At 44.7% G+C, this 22,195-nt stretch overlaps 1 protein-coding gene across 1 annotated transcript; it reads left to right on the top strand.

The window, feature by feature from the left end:
• Window positions 1–12,857: 12,857 nt before the first annotated feature.
• On the top strand, window positions 12,858–16,409 carry LOC133807021 (probable xyloglucan glycosyltransferase 12). Its single transcript, XM_062245138.1, has 5 exons — window positions 12,858–14,081; window positions 14,176–14,484; window positions 14,634–14,924; window positions 15,045–15,158; window positions 15,308–16,409. Exons 1-5 carry the CDS (start codon window positions 13,308–13,310, stop codon window positions 15,941–15,943), a joined length of 2,124 nt encoding a protein of 707 aa, XP_062101122.1. The 5' UTR covers window positions 12,858–13,307; the 3' UTR covers window positions 15,944–16,409.
• The last annotated feature ends 5,786 nt before the right edge of the window (window positions 16,410–22,195 follow it).

Raw genomic sequence — 22,195 nt, 5'->3', positions numbered from 1 at the left:
TCGAGGCTACCATCTTCGAAGTCATCTCTGCTTCGCAGGCTCGGTGCCTGGGTTGCGGACACGTTCCAGACATTACGAGTCCATTCATTATGAATCCAGCTTTCGAGATCACAATTCTTAATGCTCGAAATCTGGGTGTAACATTTTGCCCCCTCAAAAGTATTTGTTCGAATCCTATGAGAAGGAAACTTTTGAACTACTTTCTTCGGGAACCGCACCGTCACACACTTGAAAATGGACACGTGTCGGTTGGGTATTGCTCATTCAAGGTACTTGAGTACCTTGGAAATCCGCCCACGATCGTTCGCCTGCCACCTTTTTGGTACCATCATGTCATCAATCCCTGACCGTTGGATTTTATGAGGATTCTGGCCAATGGCTCAGATTAATCCTTTTTACCACTTTTTTCCCTCTATATATACAAGGTCTTCTTCTTCCTCTTATTTTACACGTATCAGAAACAAAAGAGAAGGGACGAAACCAGAAGCCATCTCAGAGAGCTTCTTGCTTGTGCATGTTCTCCCAGCCGAAGAAACAAAGGACCACCAGTTTGCTTGAGACCGTAAGGTCATACCTGCAGCCTCTCCTTCAATCAACGATTTCTCTGCAATCGCCGTCATTGTGTAAGTATTCGATGATCTTTGTATTTTCCTTTATGCCGGTTTCTGTCTGCGTTGTTCTTTTTATTTCTAGGAATGCACTAGTTTATTTTCTTAGTTTGTCACGCTAGGAAACTTTTGACTAATAGGCTTTCACGTTTAAGTCTCCATGCTAGGTTTAAACCACTGGTTCTAAATCCAGCTTTGGTGTAGAACAAGGTCTCTTTTTCTGGGTTTCAAAATTTAAAAGACATATCTTGCACTCCAAGATATCGGGTACAAAATCTTGGTTTTAAAGAACGCACGATACCCAAGATTACCATCCTTGAATAACCGTCACCCTTTTTCCCTGATATTTCGGGATTTTCAAAAAAATTATCCACTCTCCTCCTTTTACACGTAGAATACACGTTCTGACTCTTAACCGGGCTTTTAGAGTCGAGCTCGTTTCGTACCCAAGCATTCTCCGAGCTTGTCCTGTCAAGCTCCCTATTCTTGAACCCTTGCATGCATGGCCCTCACCATTTTTTCTTTCTCGCTAGATGTCACAGAATCTGGAAAGACGGTGGGGGTCGTTGCTGGCAATTCCTTACTCGCCAAAAACCCCAAGCCCAGAATCGCTGTTTGCTCGGAATCAACGTCTGATTCGCGAATACGATCTCGCGCGCGAATAGGAGGAGACCCGAGCTCACTATCGCCGCCAGATCGTTGAGGTCATAGAAAGGAAGAGGAAAACCCTTCGAGAGGCTCTTTATCCAGAATCTAATTCAGGGCCCAGGCCGATCCCCCTCGACCCTAGGTTAAAAGTGACCGTTGCGTACAGTCCGGGAGAGCTCCAATTCTCACTGATGGGGGAGCCCTCTACCTCGCAACCGAGGAGGGAATTCTTTGAGGCCGAGCACTACTGGAGCTTGGTCACCTCGATAAATCAGATAACTGATATCCTGGCCTTCCATGGTCTCAGGTTGTTAAGCTCCTTAAGATGTCGAGCTCCCACCTCTAGTGAACGAAGCTGCCATGCTCCAGGGAATGGAAACCCTGACAACAGGCTGAGGTATGCGGCATGGAGCGCTACTTCCTTTGAAGTCTTTCTTCAAGGACTTCACGGAATTTGTTGGGTTGGCTCCGTTCCAGCTCAATACCAATTCTTACAGGGTTCTGTCTGCCCTGAGGTCGTTATACTACGAGTTGAAGTGGAAAGGACCTTCACCACAGGAGATTTTGTGTCTCTTCTGTCTGAAAAGCAATCCCTCCCGATCTCAGGGAGGAGACGGCTTCTACTATCTTTCAAGCTACCCCAAAGAGAAAAAGGTGTTTGAGGACCTTCCCAACCATCCACCTGACTTCAAGAAGGCCTTCTTCTGGACAGATGGCCTGTCCCCGTCTCGATATTACTCATTCAGACGGATCCGTAAGTATCCCAACCTTCTTTATCTCTGTGCTCGGACTTTTGTTTGTAGGTTCGTACTTAGTTGAAATGTGTCTTATTTTCTAGCCAACTTTCACCGTCCTACTCCCGACGACGCGATGAAGGAGCATAGAGAGACTCTGCTCCAACTCCCTTATGGCAGGAGGTCTCTCTCATATCTTTTGCATGAGAGTAAGCTCCGAGCTTGCGGGCTTTTGGGAGATGGCCAGTCCACCTCGGATTGGTCCAATAAAAAGTACCACCTCTGGGAGCTCGTGCCACTGCCAACTGGCATCCTCCCTCCGAGGAGAGAGGTGAGGCCCCCGCCTTCGGTTCGCCGGCGGAGCCCTCAGTCGGGGAACGAGGCCAACGACGAAGCTTCGAGCTCGGGCTCGGATGATCAAGGTACAGTCATCCTTAGCTCGAAAATGTGGTCCCCCACCTTATTAAAACACAAACCCGATAGGTTAGTTTTATGCCCGGATGATAGGGACCACTTCTATATATGGACTTAGGTAGATGACCGAGTTCATAAGTTTGATAGTTGGCTCGGGAAGTATGACATTATGTACAGCCTGAACGAGGTGTGGGACGGGATAGCCGTCCAATATGGGACCAATGACTATAGGGACCTTTCGAGGTTGACGTCCACCTATAGGGAAGATACTTCCCCCGCCACTTCTGAAGATGGGGGAATTTCGTGGTCTCTGAGCTCAAGCTCAGGGGAGAGTTCCAGTTAGGTCTTTCTTTACTTGGTTTTTTTTTATCTTCCAAGTTTATTAACATTATGTTTAACTTCGATTAAAACTGTGCAGGTGCTATGGATCCCGACCTTGACGCTGTGCTTTTCAATGATGAGGGAGCTGGAGCTCAAAAGAGTAAGCGCCCGAGAGCCTCGCGGAGGTCCGATCGACCATCCAAGGTCCCCAGACGCATCGAGAAGACCCCAATGGCTCAGGCTACTGCGAGAACAGCCGAGGAGCCGAATGTCCAGGTCGATGCATCTGTTTCGACCGCGCCCACCTTGCTTCCTCCAGCTGACACTCAAATAACAATCAGCCGACCTCCGAAGAAACCCTCCATCTCCAAGGTCCTACCGCCGATGGCCCGACCTCATGTTGAAGAGTTCGTGCTTGACGGTGTTGCTGGGACCCAAGGGGTTGTGCTTAGTTCGGACGTTCTCTCTCGAGTGGGTCAGAGTTTTTCAGGCTTCGGCGCTGACCACTGGGATCTTGTGCACAAGGCCCTAGACTGTAATACTCTTTATGATAAGAGTATTGAACTTACTGCTGCGGTAATTTTTGCAACTCTCCTTTAATTGTTTACGTCTTGGCTCGTGACCTAATTCATCCTTTGTATTTCAGGCCCTCGTCGTTTCAGCACAGCTTAATTATAAGCTGACCAACGAGGTGCACACGAGCATGTCTCTGGCCCAAGAGTCAAGAGATCTCCAGCTTAAGATGGCTGATGAACTCAAAGACTCGAAGACCGAGCTTGAGAAGGTGAAGGCCGAGCTCGAATAGGGGAAGACTCATCTTGCGGAGCTGGAGAAGATAAAGGCCGAGCTTGAACAGGCGAAGACTCGTCTTGCGGAGCTGGAGAGGGCTAATGCTAAACTCGAGGAGGAGAAAGCTGCCACTTTCGACATCATGGAAAGCGAGAAGGCCCGCCTCCTTGAAGAGTTCAAAGAGCAGAAGGAAAAGGCGATCGACCAGGCCATGTACAAAATTTGGGTGGACAATGCCGACCTCGACACTAGCTTCCTGGGTCCTCTTGAGGCGAGGTATGTAGAGCAGTGGAATGCCCGTCTTGAGGCGAGTGAAGCTGCTCGGGAGGTTGCTCAGAAGGATAGTCATGCTATTCGTCCTGGGGGGTCTAGTGCCGTTGATGCTGAGAAGACCAAGGGAACTGCTCCTTCCTGAACCTCATCTCGGGGCTGCGTCCCTTTATCTTTGTAATTACTTTAATTTATGCCCGTAGGGCTGATACAATTTTTCTTTATTTTAATACATATGCTTTACATTTCTTGGTTCGAAATATTTTGCATATTTTATATGAAAGAATCGTATATGTTTATTTATTCGTACAAACATAGTTTGGATTTAGGCTTGAGACTCAATGCATTCCTGCATCGTTTGCTCGAATTATCCGCTTCCGATCTCGTTATTTATCAAGGTCGGATATTACTTTAACCATGAACCCGAAAGTACTTGTATGGTGTGTAATGCAAACAGTTTAGCTATACCTTATTGCTTAGTTACTTTTTCTCGTCCTCGGTTATTTCTCCGAGGTTATGAGTTCGAAACTATTTTCCCATAAGATATTCCAGCCTCAATCTCGACTTATCTCGAAGTAAGTTTAGGTTCCAACTTATCGTCGATTAGTTCTAGCTGGTTTGTTCCAAACCCTTTAAGGTTGTGATTGGTTTGTAATCCATTCACTTGTATGTTTTTAACAGCTTGGTTATATCCAAACCGTCCCAACTGGCGCATTTGGTTTTCTCCAAACGCTTGCATGCATTTCGTGTATGTTATTTTATTTTTCAAGCTAATGGTATATATACCAATGATGCCCTCTTAATATCCTATGAGTGTGACCATAGGTTATTAAATTAAGAGAGATTGCAAAAATAAAGAGAAATATAACATATGGAACGAAGTGGATCTTTATTTGATGGAATTCAAAAGTAAACAAAAATAGTACTAATAAATAATCATGGTTACAGGGGACATCCTTCCTATACTATTGGTAGTAAGGTCTTAGGTGTTCGCCATTCCATGCTCGCGGTACCAAGCTCCCATCCAATCTTGCTAGTTTGTAAACACTGGGCCGGATGACTGACTCTATCTGGTATGGTCTTTCCCAATTTGGCCCGAGCACACCAGCTGCTGGATCTCGCGTTGCCAAAAATACGTGTCTTAACACCAGGTCTCCCACACCGAACTTTTGGTCTCGAACCCTCTTGTTGAAGTATCTAGTAGCTCGTTGCTGGTAGGCAACGTTCCTCAACTGAGCTTCGTTTCTTTTTTCTTCAATCAAGTCTAAGGTTTCTTCGAGCTGGGTATGGTTCGAGCTTTGGTCATAAATTTGAGTTCGTATTGTAGGGATTTCGACCTCGATAGAAAGCATAGCTTCGCAACCGTATGCTAGCGAGAACGGGGTATGTCCCGTTGATGTTCAAGCTGTAGTCCTATATCCCCATAGGATTTGGGGCAACTCTTCGGGCCATCGTCCCTTTGCTTCTTCCAACTTTTTCTTTAGTGAACTCTTGAGAGTTTTTTTTACAGCTTCGACCTGGCCATTCGCCTGAGGATGAGCTACTGACGAAAACTCTTTATTATTCCATTCTTCTCACAAAAGTCGGTAAACAAGTCGCTATCGAACTGGGTTCCGTTGTCGGATACAATTTTCCTCGGTATCCCATATCGGCATACGATGTTTTTTACCACGAAGTCAAGGACCTTTTTGGAAGTTATCGTTGCCAACGATTCAGCCTCCGTCCACTTTGTGAAGTAATCCACGTCGACTACAGCATATTTCACACCACCCTTGCCAGTTGGGAGAGAGCCTATGAGGTCGATTCCCCATACCGCGAATGGCCATGGGGAAGTCAACATGGTCAGCTCGGATGGTGGAGCTCGAGGAATCGTGGCGAATCTCTGGCATTTGTCGCATTTCTTTACGTACTCGAAAGAATCCGATTTAATGGTAGGCCAGAAATATCCTTCGCGTATGATTATTTTTGACAGGCTATGCCCCCCGGTATGGTCTCCACAGAACCCTTCATGAATTTCTTCGATGATTTTCTTGGCTTCGGGTGGAGTTACGCACCGTAGTAATGGCATGGAATACCCCCTTCTATATAGCTTTCCGTCCAAAATGGTGTAACGGGGAAGTTGATACATTAACTTTCGAGCCTGGTTCCGATCTTTTGGAAGGACATCGGTCTCGAGATATTCAACTATCGGGGTCATCCAGGTAGGCTCGGACTCAATCATACACACGTCTTCCTCCTCTGGCTCGTTAATGCTAGGTGCTAAAAGGTGTTATATGGGCACAACGTTTAGCTCATCATTCTCGGTGGAAGTAGCGAGCCGAGCTAAGGCATCTGCATTTGAATTCTTCTCTCGGGGAACCTGTTCGATTGCATAAAACTCGAAATGTTCCAATGCGGATTTTGCCTTCTCTAAATAAGCTGCCATTTTTGTGCCACGAGCCTGGTATTCTCCCAAGATTTGATTAACCACAAGCTGGGAGTCGCTGTAGAATGTATTGCTTTAGCTTTGAGCTTTTTGGCTATACGAAGTCCCGCCAGTAAAGCCTCGTATTCGGCCTCGTTATTGATGCTTTGAAGCTGAATCTCAAGGCGGAATGAAATCTACTCCCTGTGGGGGTAATCAAAATGACCCCTGCCCCTGATCCATTTTCATTAGGTGAGCCGTCGACATAAAGTTTCCACAGCTCGTGGGCCGGGGTTATAACCTCGTCGTTGGCCATGCCAGTACATTCCACTATAAAATCTGCCAGTGCCTGGGCCCTAATGGTCGTCCTCGAGTGGTAAGTGATCTCGAATTGTCCGAGTTCAACCGCCCATTTAAGAAGTCGACCTGAAGCCTCTGGCTTAGACAAGACTTGCCTAAGTGGTTGATCAGTCAACACATGGATGGGGTGTGCTTGAAAATAGGGTCGAAGTTTACGAGATGAATGAATTAAGCTGAGAGCCAGCTTTTCCATCAAGGGGTATCTCGACTCTGCCCCCAGTAACCTTTTGCTGATGTAATAGACGGGTCTCTGTACCTTATCTTCTTCTCGCACGAGCACTGCACTTATTGCGTGTTCGGTGGTGGAAAGGTATAGGTAGAGTACTTCTCCCGTAACAGGTTTTGATAAGATGGGGGGTTCTGCGAGGTGCTTTTTAAGCTCCTGGAAAGCCACCTCACACTCCTCCGTCCATTCAAATTTCTTACCTCCCCTCAAAAGGTTGAAAAACGGAAGACAACGGTCCGTAGATTTTGAGATGAACCTACTTAGGGTCGCCATCCTGTCGGTCAAACTTTGGACATCCTTGTGTCTTCGAGGTGAGGGTATGTCAATCAGGGCCTGGATCTTGTCAGCGTTGGCTTCTATTCCACGAGTGTTCACGATAAAGCCCGGGAATTTTCCTGAAGATACGCCGAAGGTGCACTTATGAGGGTTCAGTTTCATGTTATACTTCCGGAGCACGCCAAAGCACTCCTCGAGGTCACTAACATGGTTATTGTTAAGTTGAGACTTGACAAGCATGTCGTCAACATAAACTTCCATGTTGTTCCCTATTTGTTCTGAAAACATCATATTCACGAGCCGCTGGTATGTGGCCCCAGCATTTTTGAGCCCGAACGGCATGACCTTATAGCAGTATAGCCCCTTATCCGTTATGAAACTCGTATGTTCCTGGTCGGGGGCATGCATGGGAATCTGGTTATATCCAGAATAGGCATCCATGAACGACATCAGTCCATGCCCCGCCGTGGCATCCACGAGCTGGTCAATCCTCGGTAGTGGAAAATAGTCCTTCTGGCAAGCTTTGTTGAGATCCGAATAGTCAATACAGGTATGCCACGTCTCATTAGGTTTTGGGACCAACACCGGATTGGCTACCCAGTCAGGGTAAAAAGCATCCCTAATGAATCGGTTTGCTTTTAATCTGTCGACCTCCTCCTTCAGTGCCTTCTTTCTGTCGTCATCCAGCTGTCTTCGCTTTTGTCGCTTCGGAGGGAAGCTTTTGTCTATATTTAGCGTGTGGCTTGCTATGTTCGAACTTATCCCTACCATGTCCAAATGTGACCATGCGAAGACGTCCTGGTTTTTCTTTAAAAAACAAATTAGTTGCTATTTTGTCTCTTCCTGGAGGTGTTTTCCAAACTTTACCTTTTTCAAGGGATCGGACTCCTCGAGCTGAATCTCTTCGAGCTCCTCTAAGGGTTCGAGGTCAGCTTTCTCCTCAACCCTTGGATCGATCTCTTCATCAATCTCTAAGACCGTCCCGTCTTTACTTTGAACTATGACGAATGCTTGTGCGCTCGTCTATTTCTTTCCTCTCAAGGAAATGCTATAACACTCTCTTCCAGCTAACTGATCTCCCTTCAACATCCCGACACCACTAGGGGTCGGGAACTTAATGGCCAGGTGCCTCACGGACGAGACTGCCCCCAGCCCAACCAGGGCGGGTCTCTCGAGCAGCACGTTGTAGGCCGAAGGCAAGTCTACTACCACGGACTCCATCATCTTGGTCGCCGAGACTGGGTAGTCTCCCAAGGTCACAGGGAGTTCGATAGACCCCATGCAGGCGGTCCCTTCTCCTGAAAAGTCGTATAATGTAGTCGCACATGCTTTCAGGTCGCGAAGGGAGAGTCCCATCTTTTCAAGGGTTGCTTTATAGAGAATGTTAACTGAGCTCCCATTGTCTATGAGAACTCGGTGGACTCTTTGTTTGCCAGCTGGAGAGTGATGACCAGCGGATCATGGTGAGGAAACTGAACATGGGACGCGTCTTCCTTAGTGAATGTTATTGGTTGAGATTCAACCCTTTGACTTTTTGGAGCTCTAGGTTCGGGTTCATATGGAGACTCATCCCCAGTCTTCAGCTCGTTAACATATCTCTTTTGGGCATTTCTGCCCGTGCCCGCGGGATGAGGCCCTCCCGAGATGGTTATCACGTCTTCTCCATCTATCGGTGGGGACCTATCCTCTTCCCTAGCTCGGGAATTGTTGTTCTGTGTGGGCTGCGGCGCGGCTGTTCTCTGGCTAGCGGTCGCTTGATTAGTACTTTGGTTCTTGACATATTGTCTGAAGTAACCCCTCGAGATCAATCCTTCGATCTCGTCTTTCAGCTGTCGACATTCATCGGTAGTATGCCCGATGTCTCTGTGAAATGGGCAATATTTGCTGGAGTCCCTCTTGGACTTCTGATTTCTCATTGGGTCTGAACGCCTGAAAAGGACCTGGTTTTCATTAGCCAGGTATATGTTTTCCTGAGACTCGTTGAGCTCGGTGTACACTCTGTATATGGAGAAATATCTTTCCCCCTTCTTTTTCTTTCCTCCTTTGGCCTCGGGGTTACTCCCTTCGTTCTTTTTTCTCTTGGAAGGGTTTTCCGCGGCAGGCTTTGACGCTGGTGGGTCCGCCGAGGTTGAGGCAAAGTTTACGTTTATCGTTGTAGTTGCGGGCTGGGAAGTCACATTAAGTGTCGACCTCACTTCCTCTACATTGACAAACCTCTGTGCCCGTTTGTTAAACTCGGTTAGGGACCTCACAGGTTTCCTCTGCATGTCGTCCCAGAGAGCACTCCCTGGCATAACTCCAGCTTGGACATCCATTAGGTGACCGCTGTCATCCACGTTCCGAGCTCGGGCAACTTCCAAGTTGAACCTTGTAAGGTAACTTTTCAGTGTTTCTCCTGGCTGCTGCCGAACGTTAGTCAGGGTTGACGCCTTAGGTCTAACCCCCATCATGGCTCTGAACTGCTTCTTGAAGTCTTTAGACAGCTGCTCCCAAGAAGTTATTGAGTGTCTTTTATATTTTTCGAACCAGCTTTTGGCTGGCCCTGTTAATGATGTTGGAAATAACATGCATCTAAGCTCGTAACCCACGTTGCTTGCTCTCATTATGGTGTTGAACGTACTCAAATGGCTGTATGGGTTGGACTTTCCCTCAAACGTTGGGACGTGAGGGATCCGAAATCCTTGGGGAAATGGAGTGTTAGAAATATGGGGAGCAAACGGTTCAAGCTCCTCATCAGAATCTTCATATCGATCCTGACCTTGCTCGTTTTTCAAAAGCCTAAAGGCCTTTTCCAACTGATCAATTATTTCCTGGACTGGGTCCGCGAGGGGTACTGTCTGGAATCGGTTGTCGTCGATCACAATTCCAGGCTCACGCCTCCGTAGGGGGTCTTTACGCTTATTCAAGCGGTCCCTCAGGTCCGGGTTTATCGGGTTAACATTACCCCGACTTTGATTCAAGTGTTCTTGTAGGTCGGAGCGATTCTTGCGGCTCCCAGTATTCTTTCGACCTCGATCGTGCATGCTGACCGATCTGGTATCTCCAGAGTCGTCACTAGTAAAACTTGTCGCATGGTTATTTCGAGATGGGTCTTTTCCATGCCGCCTCGTTTCCACCGTGCGAGACCGAGATGTTTAACTTCTTTCAGATAGGACGCCTCTCCGCTCCTGGAAAGCCTCCCTGTTTCCTTGTCTCCTCTCCGCACGCCTTTCATCCTAATCTCGAACTGGTTGAGCATTCCTGTGAGGAGGTGAATGATATCTTATAGGCGATGGAGGGAACCGTATGGGTGACGGTGGCTGCCACCCATTTCGCGGCCTAGATGGTCCGGAGTTCGCCTGGGATGGGTTGGTTGCATTCGGCATGCTCCCAGGGACTTGAGTCCGAGCCTCTGCAGGGGCTCAGTTATTCTTAGTTCCCACAGGTACTTCCGCAGGTGGATTAATCGGGGCCCTAGCCCGGGTACTTCTCTGGGGCCTAGAGGGGGCCGACTGATCTGCTGGTGCAGGAGGTTGCTCCCGCCTTCTTGTGGCAGCATTCTTTCCGTGGACGCCCATGGGGTCTACGGGGAGGAACATACACGTCCCTCGGAGGAGGGGCTTGGTTTTCGCGCGGAGGCGGGGGTTGAGCCGCCTGCGCCTCGACGGCTATCCTTGCCAACTCCTCATTCCGCTCATTGGCTTCTGCCAACTACTGTTTCAACTGCCGGTTCTCAAGTTCCACAATGGGAACATATCGCTCAGGATTGTAATACATATCCTCATCTCTCGGTGGTGCGGGTGGTCCCCGAGAATCGGAGGATCCGCTTCTCTCTTCAACATCTGGGTTTTCCATCGACTGTTTCCCAGGACGTCTCGGATAATTTTCTTCAGGAACGTTCTGATTATTAGCGGCCATAACTTGTTCAGGGACTGAATGCTTAAGGCTATCAATGAAAGCACCAAACTGTTGACGCCGGTTTTCGTCAACAGTGAAATAAGAGCACGAAAACAATAATTGGTTATGGCCAAAAGAAATATGATAACACAAATGGGGTTTTTTACGTGGTTCAGCAGTTAACTTTGCCTAGTCCACGAGTCTTTGTTATTAAACTCAAGATGATCTCTGAAAATTCTTCAAGAATGAATTCTCTAGAGTTTTCTCTTAAGATCACAAAAATTCAGTCCTTTACAATGGTGCATAACCTCTTTATTTATAGAGGAGGTTTTAGAATACTATCTCACATATTTCGGGAAGTTATTCTTTATATACAAATAAATTTAATGGCATTAAAAGCCTGTAATCCTATATACAAGGAAACGTCCCCTAAAGATCAGGGGGCGTATAACTGAACAATTAATATCCCTTGATTATAGGGGATTTATAGCAATCAATGTAAACCGCGTCTCTCATTGATGATTCACTAAGATGTTCAAAGTTATTATCTTATATCGCCAATGCCATATTCACCCAGGTCTCTTATTGACTTTCGAGTTATAGCATCTTCCCGAGATCATGTGACTTCGAGCTCATACCTGCGTCAGACTCGGAGCCCTTGATCCGAGGCCATCCCAAGAATAGGCGTACTTCGATGTCTGTCCTCCGAGCTTGTGAGAATCTCGAGGCTACCATCTTCGAAGTCGTCTCTGCTTCGCAGGCTCGGTGCCTGGGTTGCAGACACGTTCCAGACATTATGAGTCCATTCATTATGAATCCAGCTTTCGTGATCACAATTTTTATGGCTCGAAATCTGGGTGTAACAAAAATAAAATTATGTGTTTAGTTTTTATGAAAAAATTGTGCAGGTAATTTTGGAAATAAGTTTGTAGTATTTTGGAAAGAGATATAATCAATCAAATTTTTTTGTAGCTTCCACATGTTTATTATTTTTGAATTAATAAAATCATTTCTAAATACTAAACTAATCAAGTCCTTAATTATTGATTATGAACAGTTTTTGGCCAATTAATTTTTGGACAAAATAATTGTTTACACTTTGGTTCTTAAAAACACAAACCAAAATTATTACTTCATGTTGCAAATACGTCCGTTTGCCTTTGACGCGTGATTATTTTATTTATTTATTATTATACTAAAAAGTTTATTTCTTTATTTATTTTAAAATTCAATTAAAGGAAAAATGAATGACAATTGTAAAAAAAAATACTTTTCAATTTTAATTTTAGAACTTTACACTTTTTAAGATCTTACAAGGAGAGACGACCAGGGACCAATTCACCCCAAACGGAAGGACAATCAAATCAACTTTCCCGTATTAATTTCTATTTCCATTTTGATTTTAATAAATATTTTTTTAAAAGGAGAAAAGGTGTCTTTGTATATATACAATATGGAATATTGTAAAAAAAAATGATTTGATTTATGGCTAGTTTAAAAGAGTAGGTGGAAAGGAAAATTAATTTTTAAAAAAAAAGAAAAAGAAAAATGCCTATCAGTGTCGAATATCCGTGTGATTTTATTTATTTATTTATTTTTTTTGTGATTTTGTACAGTGTGATTTATTGTCTCTCTGTCCATTGAAACCAAGACCTATATATCATAAAATATTATTATTATTCTTTTTTTTTTTAATAATAAGGATTATGATGTAAGAAAATCCGGTGGCGTTGTTGGTATGTATACCAGTAAAAATATCAAATACGAAAAATTAGTGATGTGACCTAAGAACGTGGTATCCGTGTATGTTTTTTTTTTTCTTTTTCTTTGGTTTGTTAGATTTTTTTTTTTTTTTGTTTCCCCCCATTTGTTTTGTTTTCTGTTTTATTTATATATTTAATAATATAAATTTAAATTTGTTTGTTTTTTTTTTTTGGAATCAAAAATCAAAGACGTGTTGAGCTGTTACCAATCTCTCTTTCTTTCGGCTTCTTATTATTACACCCCTTTGCAAGCTGTAATTGAATGAGAGCTCTTTTTGGACTTAAATCCTCCAGGCCAATCTCATCTTCTTCAAACTCACACACCTCGCTCTCTATCTCTCTCTCTCTCTAGAAGAGCTTTTCTCGTATAACTTGCCTACCAATGTCACCATGATTTAGAGACGTCTTGCTCGGCTTTCTCCTCCACGCGTCTCTCTTTCCGTTTCTCTGGTATCTTTATCTGACAATGAGATCAAAAGCATAGCCTTTTCTGGGTTTTTATTACAAACATTCAACCGGTTTGATAGCCTTGAACCCAGGGAAAGAAGAAAGGGTTGGGTCTGCAAAAGTTTTGTTATTGTTTTTTGTGAAGTGGGTTTTTGAGATCGGACCCTAACAATGGCACCGTCGTTTGATTGGTGGGCAAAGGAGAGCCGACGAGGTACGCCGGTGGTTGTTAAGATGGAAAATCCAAACTGGTCCATGGTCGAGCTGGAGGGTCCGATCGAGGATGACTTCCTTATGGGCGGCTCACCGGTCCGGGCGCGTGACAAGGGCCGGAGCAAAAACGCGAAGCAGCTAACTTGGGTCCTCCTCCTCAAGGCCCACAGAGCGGCTGGTTGCTTAACTTCCATTGCTTCTGCAATGTTCAGCCTCACAGCCATTGTACGACGACGTTTAGCCTCGGGCCGTACGGATACTGACAATGACAGAGACACCGGTGCTCGTGGACGTCGGGAAACAGAGAATCCGGCTGTGAAAAACCGGTTTTATGGTTGTATAAAGGTGTTTCTGTGGTTGTCTTTGCTTTTGCTTGGTTTCGAAGTAGCGGCGTACTTTAAGGGATGGCATTTTGGGGCTTCAAACCTTCAATTGAAGTACTTATGGAATACGCAATTTGGGGTCAAGGGTGCTTTCGATTGGGTTTATTTCAAGTGGGTTTTCATTCGGGTTGAGTATCTCGCTCCTCCTCTTCAGTTCTTGGCCAATGCTTGTATTGTCCTGTTCCTTATCCAGAGCTTGGATAGGCTAGTCCTCTGTATGGGATGTTTCTGGATCCGATTAAAGAAGATCAAACCTGTTCCTAAAAATGGTGTATTGGATCTTGAAACTGGCGAGAATGGCTACTTCCCTATGGTCCTTGTACAGATCCCCATGTGCAATGAAAAGGAGGTAAGAAAATTTGAATCCTAAAGTAAAGCTTCTCTTTTATTATTTTATTTTTTTGGAGACTGTTTGTCTTAAGTACGAAGTTTGAAAATTTCAGGTATACCAGCAATCGATTGCTGCTGTTTGCAACTTAGATTGGCCAAAATCAAAGATGTTAATCCAAATTCTTGATGATTCGGATGACCCAATAGCTCAAACACTTATCAAAGAAGAGGTCAATAAATGGCAGCGCGAGGGTGCCCGTATTGTATATCGGCATAGAGTGCTTAGAGATGGTTACAAGGCTGGTAATCTCAAGTCTGCCATGAATTGCAATTATGTTAGAGACTATGAGTTCGTGGCCATTTTTGATGCCGATTTTCAGCCAACCTCTGATTTTCTTATGAAAACAGTTCCTCACTTCAAGGTACCCTTTATTTATTTATTTTTTCTGTCATAAATAAGTCTAAATACTTACTGTTCAGGGGTTAATAAGCCAAATTATCATATATCATGATAAAAAAATCAGATGAGTAAATAGACTGACTTGAATTTACTTACTGGTTATTCTAACAGGATAACGTGGAACTTGGTCTGGTCCAGGCAAGGTGGTCCTTTGTGAACAAGGACGAGAACCTACTCACAAGGTTACAGAACATTAATTTAGCGTTCCACTTTGAGGTAGAGCAGCAAGTGAATGGTTGTTTAATTAACTTCTTTGGGTTTAATGGGACGGCTGGTGTTTGGAGAATTAAGGCCTTGGAGGATTCTGGTGGCTGGTTGGAGAGAACCACTGTTGAAGACATGGACATTGCTGTTCGTGCTCATCTTCATGGCTGGAAATTCATTTTCCTCAACGATGTTGAGGTATTTGCCTTATTTTTACTTGTAGTAAATTACTTCATTAGGCTTTTGATGGATGGTGCTTTTTCATTTTCTTCTTTTGGGCACAGCTTAACTTCTAGTGCTTTCTATCCAAATTTGCAGTGCCAGTGTGAATTACCCGAATCTTATGAAGCTTATAGGAAACAACAACACAGATGGCATTCTGGACCTATGCAGCTGTTTAGACTTTGCTTGCCTGATATAATTAAGTCAAAGGTATAACACTTGTGTGACACTTGTTGCCTTCACTATTCTAGAGTTAAAATTATGCAATTTTGGGAGTTTGGCTTTTCTTGACTTAGATTCCTTATAGAATCTTTAAGTGTTTCTAATACATTCCGTTTTTTTTTTGGTTCTTTTTACAGATCAGCTTTTGGAAGAAGTTCAATTTGATATTCCTCTTCTTTCTTCTCAGAAAACTGATATTACCCTTTTACTCCTTCACACTCTTTTGCATTATTCTCCCAATGACAATGTTCATTCCAGAGGCTGAGCTCCCAGCATGGGTTGTGTGCTATATCCCAGCAACCATGTCTTTTCTCAACATCCTCCCAGCTCCTAAATCATTCCCTTTCATTGTCCCTTACCTTCTCTTTGAGAACACCATGTCAGTGACCAAGTTCAATGCCATGATCTCGGGGCTATTCCAACTCGGCAGTGCTTATGAGTGGGTCGTGACGAAGAAGTCCGGTCGCTCATCAGAAGGTGATCTCACCTCTTTGGTTGAGAAAGAGCTGAAACATCAAAGAGGGGTCTCAGTTCCGGACCTTAATGATATGAAGGAAGAAGTCAAACAGCAGGAAGAAAAGGCCTCTAAGAAGAAGAAGAAGACAAAACACAATAGGATATATACAAAGGAATTGGCTTTGGCCTTCCTTTTACTTGCAGCATCAGCAAGAAGCCTGCTCTCTGCTCAGGGTGTTCACTTTTACTTCTTGCTGTTTCAGGGTATATCTTTTCTTCTGGTTGGTCTTGACTTGATTGGAGAGCAAGTTCAATGAACATAACGTGAATTAGGGACATTTTTAAGTATAAAAATATATGAATGATAATACAAAGTATCGGTGGTCAACGTTCTCACCTCAAGTACAGTTGACTCAGAACATTTAGAGGGAGTTTGAGATGCTTTCAGCCTGTCTTGCTAGCTCCTCCACACTTTGATCTGTTTCACCCAATACCAGGAACCCCAACAAGAAGAAAAAATGAAAAAAAAAAGGTTGTGTTAATTATGGAAAAAAAAGTCCTCAGTTTGAGGGAAAATGGTGATTTCATTTCACTGTTTAGGCTTCACTTTTATTTAATTTTTTTTTAATTTTGTTTTCATTCTTTTGTTTTTGGATAAATTCTTTTGTATGAAAAAAAATGTCGTTGGAAACTGTAAACAGGGAAATTTAGTTACTCTTCTAGTTTAGTTTTCAACTCTCCCTTTGATTGCATTTCAAATGAGAATTGTTGGGTATTCCGGAATGGGTTGTTGCCTTCACCACCACGGCTGGCATGATATGTTCATAATTGAAATCGAATCATGTCTGTAGTGTAAAATGAGCAACGTGAAATGCTAGTCTATACATGTAAATGAGTTGTTTTTGAACTTAATATAACAATAAATAAATTGAATAAAAGAAACAGTAATAATAAATGTCATTTGAAAAAGAAAGATAAAGCATAAATAATTGTTTGTATGTGGGCGTGATCGCAACTGTTGGTCATAAAGACCAGCTAATTTTCTCTCCTCTTCTGGCGTTGAAATCGCTTTTTGTTTTTCTACCATTAAAAAAAAATACTAAATGATAAAGAAATATTATCCAGAACAGTAATTAGCCAATCACAAAGAAGTGGGACACAAATAACTCACGAAAATAGAGTTCTTATCCCATTTTACGTCAGCTTAAGTCTCGAGAGAGGGGTGACTTCAGTTATTTCTATTCAGTTATTTTTTATTTTTAGAATTATTATATCTTTTTCTTTTTGTGAGGGTAATTATGTATACTATATATATAACTTGCAACTTACTCTTAAAATTTAAGTATTGTTTATAATTTTAATAAAAATTAATTCACTTTTTTTTTTAAATATATATATATAACATAATGAATTATAGTTATATATTATATATTGTTACACCCAGATTTTGAGCCTTAAGAATTGTGATCTCGAAAACTGGATTCGTTAGGAATAGGCTCGTAATGTCTGGAACACGTGTCCGCAACCAAGGCACCGGACCTACAAGCAGCGGGTAGCCTCGAAGATGGTAGCCTCGAAACCATTACAAGCTCGAAAGACAGACATCGAAACACGTCTGTTGTCGGATGGCCTCGGATCAGGGGCTCCGAGCCTGACATAAGTATGAGCTCGAAGTCGCATGATCTCTGGGAAATGTCATAGCTTGAAAGTCAGTAAGAGACCTGGGTGGGAACAGCACTGACAATGTAGATTGATAACTTTGAATATCCTAGTGAGTCATTTTGGAGAGACGCGGTCTACATTGATTATTGTAAATCCCCTATAATAAAGGGGTATTTATTATTCAGTTATGCGCCCCCTGATCTTCAGGGGACGTTTCCTTGTATATAGGATTACAGGCTTTTAATGCCATTAAATTTATTTGCATATACAGAATAACTTCCCGAAATGTGTGGGATAATATTATGAAAATCTCCTCTATAAATAGAGAGGTCATGCACCATTGTAAGGGATCGAATTTTTGTGATCTTGGGAGAAACTCTGGAGAATTCATTCTTAAAGAATTTCTAGAAATCATCTTAAGTTTTAATAACAAAGACTCGTGGACTAAGCAGAGTTAACTGCTGAACCATGTAAAAAATCTCATTTGTTTTATTATATTTTTCTGGCCATAACTATTTATTGTTTTCGTGCTCTTATTTCACTGTTGAAGAAAAACGGAGTCAACAGTTTGGTGCTTTCATTGAGAGCCTTAAGCATTCAGTCCCTGAACAAGTTATGGCCGCTAATGATCAGAACGTTCCTGAAGAAAATTATCCGAGGCGCCCTGGGAAACAGCCGATGGTAAACCCAGATGTTGAAGACAGAAGCGAATCTCCGATTCTCGGGGACCACCCGCACCACCAAGGGATGAGGATATGTATTACAATCCTGAGCGGTACGTTCCCATTGTGGAACTTGAAAATCGGCAGCTGAAACAGCAGTTGGCAGAAGCCAACAAGCGGAATGAGGAGTTAGCAAGGATAGCTGCAGAGGCGCAGGCGGCTCAGCCCCCGCCTCCGCGTGAAAACCAAGCTCCCCCTCCGAGGGACGTGCATGTTCCTCCCCGCAGGCCTCGTGGGCGTCCACGAAAGAATGCTGCCACAAGAAGGCCAAAACAAAGCCATCCGCTCCCTCGAGACCCCAGAGAAGTACCCGAGCCAGGGCCCTGGTTAATCCACCTGCGGAGGTACCTGCGGGAATTGAGAACAACCGAGCCCCTGCAGGGGCTCGGACTCAAGTCCCTGGGAACGCACAAAATGCAACCAACCCATCTCGGGCAAACTCTGGACCGTCCAGACCACGAAATGGGTGGCAGCCACCGTCACCCATACGGTTCCCTCCATCGCCTATAAGATATCCTTCACCTCCTTGTAGGAATGCTCAACCAGTTCGAGATCAGGACGAAAGGCGTGCGGGGAGGAGACAAGGAAATAGGGAAGCTTTCCAGGAGCGGAGGGGCGCCCTATCTGAAAAAAGTCAAACGTCTCGGTCTCGCACGGCAGAAACGAGGCGGCACGAAAAAGACCCATCTCGAAATAATCATGCGACAAGTTTTACTAGTGATGACTCTGGAGATACCAGATCGGTCAGCATGCATGATCGAGGTCGAAAGAATACTGGGAGCCGCAGGAATCGCTCCGACCTACGGGAACACTTGAATCAAATTCGGAGTAATGTTAACCTGATAAACCCGGACCTGAGGGATCGCTTAAATAGGCGTAAAGATTCCCTGCGGAGGCGCGAACTTGGAATTGTGATCGACGACAGCCAATTCCAGACAAGACCCCTCGCAGACCCAGTCCAGGAAAGAATTGATCAGTTAGAAGAGGCCTTCAGGCTTTTGAAAAATGAGCAAGATCAGGATCGATATGAAGATTCTGATGAGGAGCTTGAACCGTTTGCTCCCCATATTTCCAACACTCCATTTCCCCAAGGATTTCGGATCCCTCACGTCCCAACGTTTGAGGGAAAGTCCGACCCGTACAGCCATTTGAGTACATTCAATACCATAATGAGAGTAAGTAACGTGGGTTACGAGCTCAGATGCATGTTGTTTCTAGCATCACTGACAGGACCAACCAAAAGCTAGTTCGAAAAATATAGAATACACTCAATAACTTCTTGGGATCAGCTGTCTAAAGACTTCAAGAAGCAATTCAAAGTCATGATGGGGGTTAGACCCGAGTTTAACAAACGGGCACAGAGGTTTGTCAATGTAGAGGAAGCGAGGTTGACACTTAAGGTGACTTCCCAGCCCGTAACTACAACGATAAATGTAAACTCTGCCTCAACCTCGGCGGACCCACCAGCTTCAAAGCCTGCTGCAGAAAACCCTTCCAAAAGAAAAAAGAACGAAGGGAGTAACCTCGAGGCCGAAGGAGGAAAGAAAAATAAGGGGGAGAGATATTTCTCCGTGTACAGAGTGTACACCGAGCTCAACGAGTCTTGGGAGAACATATACCTGGCTAATGAAAACCAGGTCCCCTTCAGGCGTCCAGACCCAATGAGAAATCAGAAGTCCAAGAGGGACTCCAGCAAATATTGCCGGTTTCACAGAGACACCGGGCATACTACTGATGAATGTCGACAGCTGAAAGACGAGATCGAAGGGTTGATCTCGAGAGGTTATTTTAGGCAATATGTCAAGAACCAGAGTACTAATCAAGCGACCGCGAGCCAGAGAACAGCCGCGCCGCAGCCCACACAAAACAACAATTCCCGAGCTAGGGAAGAAGATAGGCCCCCACCGATAGATGGAGAAGACGTGATAACCATCTCGGGAGGGCCTCATCCCGCGGGCATGGGCAGAAATGCCCAAAAGAGATACGTTAACGAGCTAAAGACTGGGGACGTGTCTCCCTATGAACCCGAACCTAGAGCTCCAAAATGTCAGAAGATTGAATCCCAACCAATAACCTTCACCGAGGAAGACGCGTCCCATGTTCAGTTTCCTCACCATGATCCATTGGTCATCACTCTCCAGCTGGAAAATAAAAGGGTCCACCGAGTTCTCATAGACAATGGGAGCTCAGTTAACATTCTCTATAAAGCAACCCTTGAAAAGATGGGACTCTCCCTTCGCGACCTGAAAGCATGTGCGACTACGCTATACGGCTTTTCAGGAGAAGGGACCGCCTGCATGGGGTCCATCAAACTCCCCGTGACCTTGGGAGACTACCCAGTCTCAACGACCAAGATGATGGAGTTCGTGGTAATAGACCTGCCTTCAGCCTACAACGTGCTGCTCAGGAGACCCGCCCTGGTTGGGCTGGGGGCAGTCTCGTCCGTGAGGCATCTGGCCGTTAAGTTCCCGACCCCTAGTGGCGTCGGGACGTTGAAGGGAGATCAGTTAGCTGGAAGGTAATGCTACAACATTTCCCTAAGAGGAAAGAAACAGACAAGCGCACAAGCACTCGTCATTGTTCAGAATAAAGACGGGACGGTCTTAGAGATTGATGAAGAAATCGATCCAAGGGTTGAGGAGAAAGCTGACCTCGAACCCATAGAAGAGCTCGAAGAGATTCAGCTCGAGGAGTCCGATCCCTCGAAAAAGGTAAAGGTTGGAAAACACCTCCAGGAAGAGACCAAATAGTAGCTAATTTGCTTTTTGAAGAGAAACCAGGATGTCTTCGCATGGTCACATTCAGACATGGTAGGAATAAGTCCGAACATAGCAAGCCATGCGCTAAATATAGAAAAAATCTTCCCTCCGAAGCAACAAAAGCGAAGACAACTGGATGACGACAGAAAGAAGGCACTAAAGGAGGAGGTCGACAGGTTAAAAGCAAACCGATTCATTAGGGATGCTTTTTACCCTGATTGGGTAGCCAATCCGGTGTTGGTCCCAAAACCTAATGGGACGTGGCGAACCTGTATTGACTATTCGGACCTCAACAAAGCTTGCCCAAAGGACTGTTTTCCCTTACCGAGGATTGACCAGCTCGTGGATGCCACAGCAGGGCATGGATTGATGTCGTTCATGGATGCCTATTCTGGATATAACCAGATTCCCATGCATGCCCCCGACCAGGAACATACGAGCTTCATAACGGATAAAGGGCTATACTGCTATAATGTCATGCCATTCGGGCTCAAAAATGCTGGGGCCACATACCAGCGGCTCGTAAATATGATGTTTTCAGAACAGATAGGGAACAACATGGAGGTTTATGTTGACGACATGCTTGTCAAGTCCCAACTTAACAATAACCATGTTGATGACCTCGATGAGTGCTTTGGCGTGCTCCGGAAGTATAACATGAAACTAAATCCTCATAAGTGCACCTTCGGTGTATCTTCAGGAAAATTCTTGGGCTTTATCGTGAACGCTCGTGGAATAGAAGCCAACCCTGACAAGATCCAGGCTCTGATTAACATGCCCTCACCTCGAAGACACAAGGATGTCCAAAGTTTGACCGGCAGGATGGCGGCCCTAAGTAGGTTCATATCAAAATCTACAGACCGTTGTCTTCCGTTTTTCAACCTTTTGAGGGGAGGCAAGAAATTTGAATGGATGGAGGAGTGCGAGCTGGCCTTCCAGGAGCTTAAAAAGCACCTCGCAGAACCCCCCATCTTATCAAAACCTGTTACGGGAGAAGTACTGTACCTATATCTTTCCACCACCGAACACGCGATAAGTGCAGTGCTCGTGCGAGAAGAAGAAAAGATACAGAGACCCGTCTATTACATCAGCAAAAGGTTACTGGAGGCAGAGTCGAGATACCCCTTGATGGAGAAGCTGGCTCTCAGCTTAATTCATTCATCTCATAAACTTCGACCCTATTTTCAGGCACACCCCATCCATGTGTTGACTGATCAACCACTTAGGCAAGTCCTGTCTAAACCGGAGGCTTCAGGTCGACTTCTTAAATGGGCGGTTGAACTCGGACAGTTCGAGATCACTTACCACCCGAGGACGACCATTAGGGCACATGCATTGGCAGACTTTATAGTGGAATGTACTGGCATGACCAACGATGAAGTTATAACCCCGGCCCACGAGCTGTGGAAACTTTACGTCGATGGCT

Source organism: Humulus lupulus, chromosome X, assembly GCF_963169125.1.
Source record: "Humulus lupulus chromosome X, drHumLupu1.1, whole genome shotgun sequence".
Lineage (NCBI taxonomy): Eukaryota > Viridiplantae > Streptophyta > Magnoliopsida > Rosales > Cannabaceae > Humulus > Humulus lupulus.
The sequence above is the reverse complement of the archived record's forward strand: the minus strand, read 5'-3'. Positions and strand labels throughout refer to the sequence as shown.